The sequence below is a fragment of the Lactuca sativa genome, chromosome 9, assembly GCF_002870075.4.
Source record: "Lactuca sativa cultivar Salinas chromosome 9, Lsat_Salinas_v11, whole genome shotgun sequence".
Taxonomy (NCBI): Eukaryota; Viridiplantae; Streptophyta; class Magnoliopsida; order Asterales; family Asteraceae; genus Lactuca; species Lactuca sativa.
The window spans coordinates 169932520-169951036 of record NC_056631.2 but is presented as its reverse complement, the minus strand read 5'-3'; the positions used below and the strand labels follow the sequence as shown (position 1 = coordinate 169951036).

Sequence of the window (18517 nt, the reverse complement as noted above, 5' to 3'; positions counted from 1 at the left end):
GGCCCAATTTTCCAAATTGGGCCCAGGCCTATACATGGTCTTATTCTAAGGCCCAATATCATATAATCATTAAGGCCCAACTATGGCCCAAATTTCTAAATTGGGCCCAACCCCTTACATTGGCCTTGCCCTAGGCCCATTAAATTATTTCAGTCCACATGATTATTCTTGGATGGCCCATTAATAATCCAATCATCAAGGCCCAACAATAAACCCAAAAATACTTCAACTTCACGAGTCCTCGAACTCAGGCACCATTTCACAGTGGCAGGCGGCGAATCTAGGTCTTCAACAGAGTGGCAGCGACGGCGGATCTATAATGATGCAACAGGAAACGAGGGAGGTGACGGCGGCCTTATTTTCGTCGGCAAAGGAGTAGTAACGAAACCGAAGGTGGCGGTGACAACCACAGTTAACCGCCACATCGAGTCCAACAACAACAGGTTGACGAAGCGGCGGCGGAGCAACAACCCTAGCGACGTCGGCGACGTGGGCTAAAGGCGGAGCAGGAGAAACGCCACCTGGAAGTCGTCCTCAGTGGTTCTTTGTCCATCGCCGGCAGAGGAATCGTGTGTGAACGGGTGGCGGCTGGAGGTTCTTTATAGCGGCTGGTGGAAATGAAACAGTAACACGGGGAATGATACACCTGGCTGAGAGACGTCGTAAGGCTGGTCCTCGACCTCCACCACGTCGGAGCAACCACATAGGTCTTCTCTTGGCGACTCTCGTCCTCATCGTCAGCCCGAAGTGACGGTGGCGATAGGGCTTCAGCGGTGGCGAGGAGGAAAGCAGATGCGGCGGCTGTGCTCCATGGTGGCGGCTAGAGAAAACGCATTAGGGTTAGTGTTACCAGGGGTGACGGGTTTATATACCCCGATCCCCATAACTTCTTTTCATAATTCCAAGTTTAGCCCATCCATCCAGAAATCATTACAAAATAAATCCCATATTTACCTTTTAAACCCTGCCCTCCAATTCTCTTTCAAATGAAATCCAAAACTTACATTTTAGCCCTCCCTTCCATAATTCCTTACAAAATAAAACCCCTACTATACAGTACAACCCCTAAGCCTCTAAAATCCTTTCAAATGAAGTCCCAGAAGTTAATATTTAGTCCCTGCCCTCATTAATACTTACGAATTGGGTCCGGAACTTACTCTTTTAACCCTCAACCTCTAAAATGGTGACGATTAGCTCTTCGAGACCATCCTTTATACATAATTATTTATTTTAGGGCTGCAAGTCCTTCATTTATTTATTTATTTATTTATTTAATAAACGGGTGTTACACAAACTCAGGACAGAAAAGAACCCTCTTGGTAAACATCTTGGTGATCTTCGTCATCATCTCAGTCCCCTGCCTCGGATCCAAGTACTTATGGGCTAGTCTCTCCCTCTCTACCATAAGGACATACCTCAAGTGAAACAACTCATAGAACTCCTCCCAGGTCACATTAGCCCTCTAATCAAAAGTGTACGAGCCCGTCACTAACCTCCACCAATCCTTCGCACCTGTCCGAAGAAGGTTCAGGACACATATGACCTTCTGGTCAGCAAGACTAGAGCATGTGAAGAAACAACCCTCCATATCAGACAACCATCTCATCACAACAATCGGATCCTGAACTCCATCAAACACGGGGGGTCTTCGTATTGTCAAATTCCTGATACTGGAAGGGTCTCCCCCTCCAATCCCCGCAGCAGCAGCAGCAACATTCTCAGTAAGAAAAGCATATCGCTCATCAAAAAACTTAATTATAGCAGTCTTGATAGAATCAAACGTCTCCAGCATAGATCTCCGGACAGCAACAACCACCTCAGTGGCAAGGACCTCCCGAATCTGGTCATCAGTCATCCCCGGCCCATCATGGCTCCTCGCTCCAGATCCAGAACTTGATCCTCTCATGAACACCATACTGAAAATAAACCATAGCATATAAGAGTTCCAAAATTCATTTAATCACAACCATTCCAGACAGACGGACCCTTGGGGTTTGTGACACGTATGGGTCCTTTTCTTTCAATAGTACGAGCACATACTACCTTCCACACCTACCTGTATTTTTCTTAACGATAATCATAACCACCCAAATGGATACCATAACTAGGATACGCATACATCCTATCCTTGCCCTCTCAAGGATGGCTAAACATTTCTCCTATAACCGGTTGCTCATGCAAATACCCACCCATGAAACTTCCACCAACCCTGTAGCCCTCGCGTATGCTAATTCTAGATAACACTAGATCATATAGACCATCGAATACTTGATTCTAGCCTAATCCCACAACCAAACAAGGAATAGGAAATAAGGCCAAACCAAACATTTACAGTATATAAAATCTTAGTTATGTATAATTGTGATGCATACACTAAGCAACTACAGTAATGATGTCAATTCCATACAAGAAATAACCCTAGGCTATCAGGTATCATACATTAAGCAATTCTATCATGAAATTCTTGTAGATCCCTAACTTATCACTAGCATGCTGTTCTATCATAAACATAACATCAAATAACAGTGTGATAACTTGGGGTATACTTTCTGGCTCTGACTGATCGTACACATCACATCCTTCCTTGGTCATTTTTTAAAACAATTTTCTTTTTAAAACTTTTGCAGTTCCTTACTTTGATTTTGGATTCACACGAATGCTCCTCCAATTCACTCAAACCAAGGCACTGATACCAACTTGTAACATGTCAAAATCACAATAAATTTTAACTTTTCAAAAATAACCATTCAATCCATAATGTTTACAAAAACCATTGTTTCAAAAGTATTTTTCAATAATCAAAGTGTCCCAAAAATCTGGATAACATTACAGAAGGATGAGCACTGTCACGCCTTCGCCTTTCCACGGTCCTCATAAGCACCTAAATCAAAACTAAAATTGTAAGACAACGCTTAGTGAGTTCCCCCAAAGTACCACCACATAGCATAACAAACAACAGCATGCATACAAAGCTATAAGAATGACTGGACTGCCTCACTGGGCCTTCAGCCTATCTAGACAGCTCTTTGGGCCTTCAGCCTGACTGGACTGCCTCGCATGCCTTCAGTCTATCAGCATCGCCTTGGTTTCTTGGCCTTTAGTATCCGTTGATCTGCCTCAACCTAGTAAACCATAACATATCGATACATATCATTATCAATCAATAACAGCAAACATTGGTAGTCCTACAGATCTACCAGTCTAATCACATAACTAGTACCACATAACTCCGCATAAGTATAGTGAGGAAAACTCACCTCTCATTCCGAATACAGTCTGAATGAATCCTTGTTCTAACAATCAGAATTACTCGACTCCTAATAATATAAAAATTTCCCATTCTAAATTAATAACAATTTCCCAAAATAACCTTGGTCAAAATTGGTCCAAATCCACAAATTAGTTGAGTCAACCCAGCCGAGTCAACTAAGTCGAGTCACCTCAGACCTCGTATGCATGGCGTACTCATTGTCCGAGGAGTCGGGCCTCAAACTACATACGCACAGCGTACCAATTGGTACGCCCAACATACGCACTGATTCTCCACTTAATGAGTTAAGTGCTTAATACTCAAGCTATTATGACCAAATTGTAGATCCATGTCCCAAATAACATCCTTGACCATAAATTTTCCAACTTTATGGTCTTGCATGGCCAATAAGTGTTAAATGCTAAAAACCCCACCCTCTTAACCCGTCAAGACAAAGAAACACATGCATAGAGAAAGATTTAGAGCCAAACCCTTATTTTATGCATCTAAACCCCTCAAAACATCTGAAAGGGCGGACAGAATGGATTAGAGCATGCCATACTCCAAAAAGGTCAAGACTTGGGACAAAATACACATGAAACAAGAACTTAGCTAGATCTAAGGAAATATAAGCAAGTTTGAAACTTTATACCGCTTGGAGGTTGCTAAAGAGGTGAAGATCCCAGATCTAAAGCTTCATCAAGCTTCCAAGGTGCTTCTACTTCCTTATTTCTCCTTCAAGACTACCAAAAACACAAACAAGGGTCAAGAATGCTCAAGCAAGTGGCTAGGGTTTGCTAAAATCGTATGTAGGTGTTGGAGGCTGATTAGAGATGAGGTTGGAGGACATAAAGATGCTTAAATAAGGTCCAAACCCTAAATCTTAGGGTTTGAAACCTCCACACGTACGCCCTGAGTACGCGATGTATGCCCGACGTACTAAGCCCTCGCATGTACGCCCTACGTACGAAGTGTACGCCCATCGTACTAAGCCCCGATCCAAAAATTACAAAAATGCCACTATAGGCCATTTTGCAAGCTTTCTCATTCATAAGGGCTAAAAATCATAAACCATCATACTTAAGGGTTAAATTTGGAAATACCTCATCGCCGAGATGTTACACTTGACCAAAAACCAACCCAAGTCAAAAGTCAATGGCCAATGTTGACTTCAGACAACCGTTATGTTGTGGCCTTCCTTACCCACGTCGTGTCCCTCATACAATCAATCAAGCGGATAATTCCTAGTCGACACGTCGTGGCGACCTATGGCCACTCCCTAGGCACTGGATTCCAACAACTTAATGGATTAAGCCAATTCCAAGAGCTCCAAAGCTTAGATCTATTCCATTATATGGTCTAAATGGATAAAGTTTCCAACTTTATCCATTAAGACACCCAAAGAGATCAAGATCTCCAACCCTAGTCCAAATAAAACCAAATACCACAATATATTTACCATTAAGCCCTTAACCTGAAAAAAGTCCTTAACCCAACCAATCCAGAAAGGTTTATAATACCAGATATATCATAAAGGTGGAAGCTTTATGGACATGCATATCCAAAACATGTCTAGAATCCATATTAGTTCATGATAAGTTAAAAAAATACTCAAAATTCATGTGACAAAAATAACTCCAACCAAATTCTAGATCATGAAGAATATTCGAGAACATTGGACAATAACTTAGATCTAACCACTTTATAAGTTTCTTCCTTCAAAACTTGCTCGGTCATGAAGAACATTGGACAATAACTTAGATCTAACCACTTTAATCCATAAAGATTGAGCCTTTAACACTTAAAAAGGTCCAAAGGCTATGAGAGATGTTGATGATGTTACTTACTTGCAAGTTTCACCAATAGAGTGCCTTTTTCTCCTTCTTTTCTTCTTCTCCAAGCCAACAATGCTCCAAAAAGGCCACAAATCATCAAGGGAATGAGAGTTAGGGTTTCTCAGAGGTATGGGGGTGCTAGAGGTTAGTAATTAACCCTAGAAGTGGCTTAGAGGGGTTTAAATACGAATCAAACTCTAAAAGAATCATGAGCTTGGGCCAGAACAGCTGCCAAGTCATGGCAATCCTTAGCTGTGGTGGTCCACCAAGACATGCGATCCATCTGATCAATGTCATGTCGTGGGCATCCTTGCACCACATCGTGTCATAGGCTTTCCCCCAAAACTTCATCTTCGATTCCTAAAAATAGTAAGTTTAACCAATCTGGAACACGGGTGTTACAAACGAGTTTCCAGAAGTAGGGGAATTTGTTGTCGGTGTCGGTTTCACTGGTGCTTCAAACCCATCACCATCTTCGCCACACCTTAACAGTGTCGATGTCGATATCGATGTCACAGGTGCTTCAGATGACAGTCCAACTCCCCATCTACCTCCTGTTTCAAGTTTAAGTTACATGAGGTCTGGTGGAACTAACACAGTCAGAAACCAATGGTGAGTATGTCGATGAAACAATTGAAAACGGATGAGTTCTTGATAGAAAACGAGAAACAATATTTGGAGAATGGAAATGAGTTTGAGGTGGGATTAATAGGGCAAAGTGTAACATCCGAATTTTTAGAGGTATAATGGTGTGGATTAATCTTGTGATTAAAGGAGAGACTTGACGAGTTGAGGATCCAACTCGCCAAGTCGAGGCAGGTTCTCCCGTGGATTCAATAAGTGGACTCGACGAGTCCGTTGAGAGCGACCCGCCGAGTAGGTGCTGGGCAGAGAAACCCTAATCTCTGGGGTTTGGGACCTATTTAAAGGCACTTATATCCAGTGTTGTAAAACTCTCCGAGTTGGCCGAGTACTCGTCCGAGTACTCGCTACTCGGCCCCTTACCGAGGCGAGTTACAAAATCCGAGTACTCCCCGATCGGCCCCTTATTGAGGCGAGCACTGTTGTAAAACTCGGCCAACTCGATGATTAATATGTATAGTATACTTAATGATTTATTATTTAACACACACATTTGTGATTATTACTACATATATATCATAAATTTCAATAATTATTCACGAAGTGGGACCATTGTGTGCTTTTTTAGTTTTTGTGTATTCACATGTATCTAATTTTGTTATATATTTCATTCAACTTATGGTTTTAACTTATTGTTTTGACATATATAATTTTCCTAAAAATATTTCTATATGAATTACCGAATCTGAGTACTCTCCGGGTACTCCCAAGTACTCGCTACTCGGTAGTCGGCCGAGTAGGTACCGAGTAGCGAGTTCTACAACCATGCTTATAGCCTCCTTGGCCCCTCCTCAATAGTGTTTTCGTCCCTTGAGAAAAACCCACGAGTTATTTATGAGCTAGAGAGGAAAGAGGCTTCTTGGAGGTCATTTCTTTGAGAAGAATATCAAGGGAGTTGCAAGGTTCTCAGAGGAGAGTTGGTGGATTAGTCTCATCTTCATTTCAAGCTTTAGATCTGGTACAACTCTTGCCTCCATTGTGTTTGAGTAGATTTCCTTAGCTGTAAAGTTGGGCTTGCATCCATCTTGATGGGGTTTTGGGTGCATCCAAACCCTCTTCTCGAGTCAATTGTAGATCTGGACCATGTGAGGTCCAGAGATCCAGAAACTAGGCAGCCTTGAGTGACTAACCTTGGATCTTTAAAGCTATGGAGCTTCAATGGAGTCAAAAGGGTGTATAGAGCAAAATACACCATGCATGAGCCTTAAGTTCAGACCTTTGCGTGACTTTTGGGTAGTAGGAGGTTAGATCTATGAGTTTGGGTTGCAGATCTGGCCTCAAATGGCTGAATGAGAAATTTGTGGGAGCCAACTCGCCGAGTCCATGGGTGACTCGACGAGTCGTAACGGATTTGACCGAGTAGTCTTGACACAGTGTTGGCTCGCCGAGTTAGGAGTCAACTCGACGAGCTGAGTGAGTCCTAGGTAGAGTTCAGTTGATGTGAGGGGACTCGACCAGTCGCATGGGTGCACTCGACGAGTACGGTCAAATGTGGACTGTTGACTTGAGCTTGACTTCTGTTGACTTTGGGGTTTTGGTCAACATAAGTAATAGAGGCCTTGGAAGGGTAAAATGGTCTTTTACCCACTTTTAAAGAGTTAGAAAGAGAAGGAACCGCCTTCGATTATCTGAGTCATGAAAAAGAGTTATTATAAGAGATATTCATCCTATGTGTTATGCGGTGGTGAGTTCGAGATTCAAGTATGAGGATAGCTGCTTTCTGCTTGCCAGGTGAGTCTTCTCACTATACTTTACCTAGAGTGGTAATTAGAGTTATGTGATAGAGTATTTTGTATGTTATTTATGTGATGTGATGCACTGCATTATTTCTCTGTGATTTATGTTGTGCGTGTGTGTTCCAGAGTTTACAGAGTTAGGACCGAAAGGTCCACAGAGTTAGGACCAGAGGGTCCACAGAGTTAGGACCAGAGGGACCACAGAGTTAGGACCAGAGGGTCCATAGAGTTATAGCCTCGAGTGGCTAATATGTGTTTTATGTGGTATCTTGGGGAACTCACTAAGCTTCGTGCTTACTGTGTTATGTGCTATGTGTTTTAGGTTCTCAGGATCGTGGGACGGCACCGGTTGATTATACACACCAGAGAAAGAGTTATGAGGATCCTAGATTATTAATTACTAAGACATGGAGTTATTTTTTGTGAATTGAACAAATGAGATTTTAATAAAATGTGTCATGAGGATTTATGTGATTTTAAATCAAAAATTTCTTTTGAAAATTTACGTTGTTACAAGTTGGTATCAGAGCCTTTGTTTGAGGGATTCAGATGTACCTTCGTGTATATCTGGACTCAAACTGAAGAAATGCGGAAAATTTTCAAAATAAATGATTTTTCTAAAACGAGTAAGAGTTTTTAAGAGAAAGCGGGAAGGAGCAGTGTGTACAATCAGCCAGAGCCCGAACGTTGATTTCCCAAAATACCATTACTTTTGTGTTATGAAATATGTTATGAGATATTATGCATGCTAGAGATAGGCTAGGTATTTCATATTTTAGGACTAGAGTGGCCTGATTTGTGATACCTTAGCCTAGGAGTTGTTGTTATCTATGATGCACTTTCAAGTATGTGTTGAGTAAGAGTATCCAACATGAATCCTATGTAGAGAGGGATTTGGGTAGAGGAGTAATCTAGGAGAGATACCTAGATGAGCATTTGTGAAGCCTACTGAGAGAGTAGTTGGATACCTGTGGGGGTAGAGCTGCAGAGTTGGTGATATCTTTTGAGTATGAGTAGAGCTAGTGGAGCTATCATCTAGAGCGGGATATATGTGTTTATTCGACGCCCGAATGTTGCTTTCTTCGTGCTTTATGGAACTCCTGATGATGGGATTCAACTACCAAGTGAATGTGACGATGTTCAGGAGGTAGATGACTGGCATCATAAGGAGTTTCTTAGCAGCTGATGGCGGAGAAGTGTGAGAACCTAGGAAGTGACCTTAGTCAGAAGAGCACGATGGCAGAGTAGAGCTTTTCGCTGGGAAGTGAGTACGCATAGGGCGATTGCTGATTGAGAGAGTTGAGCAGCTACTCAAGGAATCTGGGATGGTCCGTGTAGAGAGTATGGGTAGATGTGGCAGGTAGTATGGGCCCGTACTACTGAAAGCAAAGGACTCATACTCGATGCAGGGAGTATTCCAGACATTTTGAGTAGCAGATCAAGAGGTGATGTTATGGTTCGGGTACCATGATCAGTAGCGGATCGAGAGGTGATGTCATGGTTCGGGTACCATGATCAGTAGCAGATCGAGAGGTGATGTCATGGTTCAGGTACCATGATCAGTAACAGATCGAGAGGTGATGGCATGGTTCGAGTACCATGATCAGTAGAAGATCGAGAGGTGATGTCATGGTTCGGGTACCATGATCAGTAGCAGATCGAGAGGTGATGTCATGGTTCGGGTACCATGATTAGTAGCAGATCAAGAGGTGATGTCATGGTTAGGGTACCATGATCAGTAGCAGAGCGAAAGGTGATGTCATGGTTCGAGTACCATGCTTCGTAGCGGATAGTGTTTGTGCTTTTTCCAGTTATCCTGTCATGTTAGGGTTATTCTGTGATTGGATGCGATAGAATATGAGGCAGGAGGGCCATGTTGAACGAGTTTCAATAGAGCATACCTTGAGAAGAGATTTGAGTTGATTTCCGAGAGATTTTTTTTGTGAGATGTCAGTTAAAGTTATAAGACTCAAAGATGAGTGGAGATGGTATTATATGAAGGATTGCAGCCTAAGTGGAGCAATCAGCCGATAATGGAGACGTCACCTTCTGTTATCTGAGTGGTACTATTTCCGTTTCCTGTAGGAAACATAAGAAGTGTCGAGATCTTTGGTTTTGAGCTTGGGGGTAAGCCCTGCAGGGTAGCAGTGATGGCGATCTTCCACCGTAGTATTTGGCAGTATGTCTGCCGCGAGGAAATGAGATAGCATGAGCAGGCTGTCGGTGGGAACTAAGATGGTCAAGGACCAGGACACAACCTACTCGAGTATAGTAGGGCACGTGTTAGTTGTAGAAACAGATGATCAAGAAGAGTATATCGGGGTGGTGGCTTTTTGTCTATGTCGGGTATCGAGAGTGGAAGTGGAGTCTCTGCTCTTATGATGAGTGATGTGATAGAGCATTGGTTGAGGAGTCGAGGATGAAGAGAATGATAGTTCATTATTTCCAGACTAAGAGTCAGAATTAATACTAGACAGTTGGGGAGGTCCGACGATGGGAGGGTGCGAGTTTCTGAATGACTAGAGACAATCATGATGGGAAGTTCTGAGGATTTCATTTGAGATTGGGGTTATTTGGGGTTGCTTGATCTCTGTCGGGAGATCATCGAGCGTGTGTAGCATCTTCCAGGAGTAGGTGCGATGTTACTGGTAGGAACAGTCTGTGGGATAGATTGTTGGTGCGTCAAATGACGATTGTTCAAACCCTGAGTGGGGGAGAACCGGGTATTTTAATAAGAGAATCAAAGGTTGGTTCAAGAGCGGTTAGAGAACTTGAGATAGAGACCTGTGGTGCGGATTCAGAATACCAGCGTTATTGGTGGTTAAGGTGAGGTGCAGAGTAAGTTTATGCATGAGTCTCGTGCTCATGAAAGGATAAGTGTCTCCACGGCTGGTGGCTGATGGTCAGGGAACTTATAGTGGTTAGAAATTCTTCGAGGTGGGTTGGCTTGTAAGGTTAGTTCGGCAGTTGGAATTTTCGGTCCGAAGAATGGGTTGTATATGTAGTTTGGGGAGAGCAGATGTGAAATTAGACAACCAACCTCAGGATTGGTCAGTGTATTCTTGCGTGAGTTTTGAGCGAGAGGAGGGAGTTTCGGATGGTTTTCATCATGTTCCGAGTCATGGTCGATTCATCAGTGTCTCATTTGAGAGTTAGGATACTCCGAAGTTGCGTGTTGTGTGAAATGAAGGATAGTTATGATATCCTGAGGGAAAGCTTCGAGGTATCCGTGTATGATGCCGCAAGTATGGGATCGGTGATTGAGGCAGGACATCATGATGTTCTGCAATGGTGTTCTGGGGTATCCGAGTATGATGCCTTGAATTCCGAATTATTTTTAGAGTCGCGAGTTTGAGGCGGCAAGTGGTAAATCAAGTATCTACAGTTCCAGTGGGAGCCCTTCGGGTATTGACATCAAGAGGGATCATTAAAAAGGTGGATTGCATCAGGGAAAAGTGTTTTGTTATGGAGGTTGTCGTCAGATATTATGATGCGTAATTTTGATGAGTGTGATTACCTATCTATGTTAGTCCGTGGAGCACGAGTTAGAGGATGCAGTGTGGTGTTAACGTGAGTATGAGACTGTGGGATGATAAGAGAGAGCGCTGCTAGTCAGTGAGAGGGTGTTTGATATTGCGATGATCCGTGGTACTCACTAGTTAGTGAGAGGGTGATGTGATATTGCGGGGAGCCATGGTACTCACTAGTCAGTGAGAGGGTGTTGTGATATTGCGGGGAGCCGTAGTACTCACTAGTCAGAGAGAGGGTGTTGTGATACTGCGGGGAGCCATAGTATTCACTAGTCAGCAAGAGGGTATCGTGGTAGTACAGGAAGCCGTATTATTCGCAAGTCAGAGCATGATGCAGAGGAGTGTTAGGCTTGGGTAGCCTTATTTTTTTAGTTTTAGGGACCTAGTGGTCGGACCAAGAGCGGGACTGTGGTCTCCTCAACGATCGGGAATCATTATTTTCTGGGTAAGGTGTAGACATCGCAATCCGAAGGAATTGGATGAGTGAAGTGTGCATGGGTTGCGGGTCACGAATCATGAGTTGAGTGGGTCATTGGGGCGAGTAGTTCCAACTTCGGTTCGGACCAAACTCTCGAGTTGAGTTGAGTCCTGGTGGTGTGTTGGATAGACGAGATGAGATTCTGTAATCGGAGGTGGGTTCCATGTGAGGGGTATTGTATTTCAGCTGATGTCTTAGACCTGTGTAGGTCAACACTCGGGTATGAGAGGTACCGCGAGGCGCATGTATCTAGGGAGTGGTGTTCGACAGAGGTCGAGGCTGAAACGATTTAGTGGTTTTGTGGTATTCGTTGGGGTAAAGAGAGCTTCGTGACTTGTGTGTCACCGGGCCGAGATTGTTGTTGTGAGAAGGAAGTCGGTGAGACATTTCGGGGCATATTATGGGTGACCTTTGGGGATTCAACTGTGGATTCAGGAGTTGACTTAGTGCCAGTATTAAGAAGGGATATGAGAAACGAAGTTGGGGCTTTCAAATGTGATGTCTGAGGACACTTCTAAGCAAGTATGGTTTTTTTCCCTTGTGTCTGAAGGCAGAGTGTTAAGGATTCTATGTCGGATGGGTTCTGATAGCGGTTTAGTGGATGAGCCCTAGTGAGGTGTGGACCCTTCCGTTTCTTGGGGCGTGATTCGGATTTTTTAGCATGTTGGTATGAGTGAGCGATATCTGATTTTTGGATTCGGTCTTGTGAGAATTAGAGGATCAGTGGGTTATCAAGGTTGACATTTGAGGAGCGAATATCATGATGATTGCCTGAATAGGTGGTCTGGCGGCGAGTTAGGCCACTAGAGTTTCCAGATATTAGGAGAGAGTATATTAGCGGCCGAAGATTTGGTTTAGTTTTGGGACTTGGGAGTTCCAGTATGGTTTCAGGTGTCCAATGAGAAAGTTATCGGTGTAGTATGAGATCTATCCGGTGGTGTCTTTCGTGTTGATGAACTTTGTGTGGTTACAGAGTGATTTCGAGGACGAAATCTAATTCAAGTGGGGGAGAATTGTAACATCCAGATTTTTAGAGGTATAATGGTGTGGATTAATCTTGTGATTAAAGGAGAGACTCGACGAGTTGAAGGTCCAACTCGCCGAGTCGAGGCAGGTTCTCCCGTGGATTCAATAAGTGGACTCGACGAGTCCGTTGAGAGGGACCCGCCGAGTAGGTGCTGGGCAGAGAAACCCTAATCTCCGGGGTTTGGGACATATTTAAAGGCACTTATAGCCTCCTTGGCCCCTTCCCAACAGTGTCTTCGTCCCTTGTGAGAAACCCTAGAGTTTTTATGAGCTAGAGAGGAAAGAGGCTTCTTGGAGGTCATTTCTTTGAGAAGAATATCAAGGAAGTTGCAAGGATCTCAGAGGAGAGTTGGTGGATCAGTCTCATCTTCATTTCAAGCTTCAGATCTGGTACAACTCTTGCCTCCATTGTGTTTGAGTAGATTTCCTTAGCTGTAAAGTTGGGCTTGCATCCATCTTGATGGGGTTTTGGGTGCATCCAACCCCTCTTCTCGAGTCAATTGTAGATCTGGACCTTGTGAGGTCCAAAGATCCAGAAACTAGGCAGCCTTGAGTGAGTAACCTTGGATCTTTGAAGCTATGGAGCTTCAATGGAGTCAAAAGGGTGTATAGAGCAAAATACACCATGCATGAGCCTCAAGTTCAGACCTTTGCGTGACTTTTGGGTAGTAGGAGATTAGATCTATGAGTTTGGGTTGCAGATATGGCCTCAAATGGATGAATGAGAAATCTGTGGGAGCCAACTCGCCGAGTCCATGGGTGACTCGACGAGTCGTAACGGATTTGACCGAGTAGTCTTGACCCAGTGTTGGCTCGCCGAGTTAGGAGTCAGCTTGACGAGCTAAGTGAGTCCTAGGTAGAGTTCAGTTGATGCGAGGGGACTCGACCAGTCGCATGGGTGCACTCGACGAGTAGGGTCAAATGTGGACTGTTGACTTGAGCTTAACTTATGTTGACTTTGGGGTTTTGGTCAACATAAGTAATAGAGGTCTTGGAAGGGTAAAATGGTCTTTTACCCACTTTTTGAGAGTTAGAAAGAGAAGGAACCGCCTTCGATTATCTGAGTCGTGAAAAAGAGTTATTATAAGAGATATTCATCCTATGTGTTATGCGGTGGCGAGTTCGAGATTCAAGTGTGAGGATAGCTGCTTTCTGCTTGCCAGGTGAGTCTTCTCACTATACTTTACCTAGAGTGGTAATTAGAGTTATGTGACAGAGTATTTTGTATGTTATTTATGTGATGTGATGCACTGTATTATTGCTCTGTGATTTATGTTGTGCGTGTGTGTTCCAGAGTTTACAGAGTTAGGACCGAAAGGTCCATAGAGTTAGGACCAGAGGGTCCACAGAGTTAGGACCAGAGTTTGTGATTGCATTAGAAACCAAAGATTATGATTGCATTAGAAACCAATAGTGATGAAGATGTGGCTATTGAAAAGCACAAGCAGATGCAGTTATGTGTTGAATACTAACTATGAGTTTGTGAAAGAGAACAAGAAGGATTTGAAGCCACATTCATGGTTTTGAATCCATTAAACAGATTTGATAACTTATTACAAGCCCGTATATCATACAACTTTCGTTACAAATCCAGACTCAATCCATTCACAACCTCACATTTCTCATCTGCAAGAGAATTGCTCCGTCGCAATTTAGGTACAGCTCCCGACGATGAAGCACCGACATGGCATCTGGTCGGGCGATTCATAAAAGAAAAAGAAAGGGGAAAGATCGATTGATTTTTGAGAGAAGGTGGGTAATTGGATTTCACTGAGAGAAACGCACCTTGTTTGGAAGAAGAAGAGCTAATTTTATTATGGGCCTCGTAACATTGCATAGGTGGAATTAACAAAATAAAATCTTTATTTAATAAAATGTAAATAAAAAAAAAAAAAAAAAAAAAACTGAATGCCTCATTCACAACTCTTAATGGTTTAATTTACAACAAATATGCAAGCTTACTGACTTGTTGCGCAGAAAAATAACTTTGGTTGTCAAATCGGACAAACGTGACTAATTCATCGGACTAATATGACATTTTCCCTATTAATTAAGAGATAATAGCAAAGGATATATATTGGTTTCATTATTTAATGCCGTGATTCACTAATTTGCAATCTTTTTTTTTTTTCTGTTTGAACTTTAAACACAATATGTATATTTAAAAAAAAATGTTCCACATTGATAAAACAAAGATATAACTTAATTAAAATACAACGCTAAAATGTATTCAATTTAAATAATATCTTTCATATACTAGAATAATGTGGAATTTTAATGAATGCATTGGAAATGATCTAACCATTTCATACTTTTTAGATCCATCCATTTGATGGGTTCATTTTGATTTAAGCTTTAAATTTCATCCATTTAACCTCTTGACTAAAAAAAATAACTTTTTCTGAATTAGTTATACTTTACTTAAATAGTCAAAACTATGACATATTTCAATATGTCATCGTTTTAGAAAAAGAAAAAGAAGAAAATATATTATATTTAATTTAGAATACGAATTCGAAAAGATGATGTGTAAGAAATTGAATCGTATAGGGGTGAAATATATAAAGGCCAGGTTGGCAATGAGAAACTCATGTATTAACCGAAACATATTACCATTAAATAACGTCTCAACCTAACAATATATTAACATGCCAGCTGTCACCCCCTAATTAGGGAAACCTCCACTATGGCATGCATACACCCCCGTTAGGTCATCATACATAATTACCGATTTACCAATAATTATCATATCATTTATATTAACAAGTTTATTTTAATCGATTTATAAATTTTAATGTTGCATTCTAATACAAGCAATGTTGTATTACAACAAAAGCCAATGAACCACCAATAACAATGGTTGTGATTTTTACCAATTAACGTTCATGTAATTTGAAATATGTATTTTAGACCAAATTTTATTTAAATATTGTGAATATATCACATTAACATATAACTTGTATAGACCACTAACCAAAAAAACATTATATTAATCTATATAATTTTGTGTCATTTAAATAAGATGTCTATCTTATGTTGTATTTTATAGGATTTTTGTGTTTAATATAAGAGTTTTGTATAGGTATTGAAAAATCAAAAAATTAAATTTAAGGTTTGTTGTGTGTAGTATAAGGTTATAGCACATATATTAAAATAGGCTCAAAATTAATAGTAATTTGTTTATAATTTATAAATGGTCTATAACATTTTGTACTAATATTTGTTAAAAATGTAAGAGAAAAATAGGGTAAAACAATGTGCCCTAAAGGTTGTACTATTATTGCCTTGTTTTTTTTTCTATATATATCACACCATCGATGTTCTTTTCTCCCCACACCCACTGCCACAATCTTTCTCTCCCTCTCTAACCTTTTTGTTTCTCTCTCTACACACGCCACCGTAAACTAAACAACGACCACCGTCTGCCACCATGCCGGAAGCACCAAAGAATGAACCCACCACCGACTACAGCCTAACTGAAAAAAACAAGAAATCTCTTCAGTTCATAGAAGATGTCACCTCTAATCCCGACGATATCCAGCAACATGTCCTCTCCGATATCCTCACCCAAAATGCCACCGTCGAATACCTCCACCGCCATGGACTTTCCGGCCAAACCGACCGGAAAACGTTTAAAAAACTCATACCTGTCATCACCTACGAGGACCTTGAACCTGATATCACACGTATCGCTAATGGAGACAAATCCCCCATCCTCTCTTCTCACCCCATTTCCGAATTCTTAACAAGGTATTATACAATTATACAATTATACAATCATACAATTATACGTGTTCATGTTATATATATAGATATTTGTATTCATGATGTGGGTTTTTGAAATGGTGTAGTTCAGGGACATCTGGAGGTGAGAGGAAGCTGATGCCCACCATTGAAGCTGAGCTTGGAAGAAGATCGTTGCTATACAGTCTTTTAATGCCGGTGATGAACCAGTTTGTACCCGGTTTAGACAAAGGAAAAGGAATGTATTTTTTGTTTGTTAAATCGGAAGCTAAAACCCCAGGCGGGTTAGTAGCCCGACCCGTTTTGACAAGTTACTACAAAAGCAACCATTTTAAAGAACGCCCATTCGACCCGTATACAAACTATACAAGCCCTAATGAAACCATTTTATGCCAAGATTCATATCAAAGCATGTACTCTCAAATGCTTTGCGGGTTATGTTTAAACCAAGAAGTTTTACGGGTCGGAGCCGTTTTTGCTTCCGGGTTCATTCGTGCGATCCGTTTCTTGGAGAAACATTGGACGCTTTTATGTAACGATATACGAACTGGGTCAGTGAACGCACTGATTACTGACCCGGTTGTAAGAGAAGTTGTACTTCGGGTTTTGAAACAAGATCCGAATCCGGATCTTGCTGACTTTATCGAACATGAATGTTCGAAAAAGTCATGGCAGGGTATTATTACCCGTCTATGGCCAAATACTAAATATGTGGATGTTATTGTAACGGGAACCATGTCACAATACATTCCAACACTTGATTACTATAGTAATGGTCTCCCTCTTGTTTGCACGATGTATGCATCATCGGAATGTTACTTCGGTGTCAATCTTAACCCTCTTTGTAAACCTAGCGAGGTTTCCTACACTCTCATCCCCACCATGGCTTACTTCGAGTTCTTACCAGTTGGTGTCAATGATCAAGAACATAAACAAGAAGAAGAACAACAACAAGAACTCGTGGATCTTTCCGACGTGAAACTAGGTCAAGATTACGAACTCGTGGTCACCACATACGCCGGTGAGTTTTTATAAAAATGTGAGCTTGAATCTTGAATCTTGATGATTGATTAAAGTGAAAGTCTAAAGATAATCTTGATTTTCCGATGATGATCAGGGCTTTACAGGTATAGAGTAGGCGATGTGCTACGAGTTACAGGTTTCAAGAACAAAGCACCACAATTCAGTTTCATATGTCGGAAGAATGTGGCGTTAAGTATCGATGCAGATAAAACAGACGAAGTCGAACTACACCAAGCAGTTGAAAAAGCATCGAATCATTTAACTCCATTCGACGCAACCCTGATCGAGTACACAAGCTTCGCCGACACAACCACCATCCCCGGCCACTACGTGATCTTCTGGGAGGTGAGTTTAAACGGGTCAACCACCGTTGTTCCGCCGTCGGCATTTGAAGACTGTTGTATCACCATTGAAGAGTCGTTGAACAGCGTTTACAGGCAAGGACGAACTTCGGATAAATCAATCGGACCACTGGAGATTCGGATTGTTGAGAATGGGACGTTTGATAAGCTCATGGATTACGCTATCAGTTTAGGTGCGTCGATTAACCAGTATAAAACTCCCCGGTGTGTGAAATTTGCGCCGATTGTGGAGCTGTTGACGACGAGGGTGGTGGCGAGTTACTTCAGTCCGAAGTGTCCGAAATGGGTTCCGGGACATAAGCAATGGAACAGCGTAAATTAAGAGTGTAGGTAGAAATTGGAGATGATAATGATGATGATGATGGAGAAAAGAAGATGATGAAGTATTAATTATGTGTATAAAAAGATGATCGATGATGGTTTTGAAGTTGTTTAATTTGTGGAATTTAATGTAATTGTTTTTTTTAAGGAATTAATTAATGATGTTAGAATCCAATCCAACCAGGAATCCTGCCCACTTAACTTTCATGGGGATGTGTTATTAATATTTCCTAGGAAAGCAAACTACCTTTTCTTCAATTCTACTTATGTCTTATTTTTCCAGAAATAGTTATTTAATTCATTTAATGAATAATTATGAACGGTTATTCTTTCTGTTTAAAATCAAAATTTAAAACAGAAAAAGTTGGAAAGCAAATGGATTAATTAAAGATTATTGTTATTAGTGTAAGTAGTGTCTTCTAAACTCAAACAATGGTTTACTATAAAAATATTTCATTTGTTATCATTGATTTTTTTTTTAAAAAAATGACTTGAAAATATAATTATTTAAATGTAATTATTTTTTTTTCTTGTTTCTGTTTAGCCAATTTTTTTTTCTTTTATATATAT

At 41.3% G+C, this 18517-nt stretch overlaps 1 protein-coding gene across 1 annotated transcript; it reads left to right on the top strand.

Annotated features, from left to right (window-relative positions):
• Nucleotides 1-15787: 15787 nt before the first annotated feature.
• On the top strand, nucleotides 15788-18134 carry LOC111912718 (indole-3-acetic acid-amido synthetase GH3.5). Its single transcript, XM_023908446.3, has 3 exons — nucleotides 15788-16247; nucleotides 16349-17262; nucleotides 17359-18134. The coding sequence occupies exons 1-3, from the start codon at nucleotides 15928-15930 to the stop codon at nucleotides 17946-17948; spliced, it is 1824 nt and encodes a 607-aa protein (XP_023764214.1). The 5' UTR covers nucleotides 15788-15927; the 3' UTR covers nucleotides 17949-18134.
• Nucleotides 18135-18517: the final 383 nt, after the last annotated feature.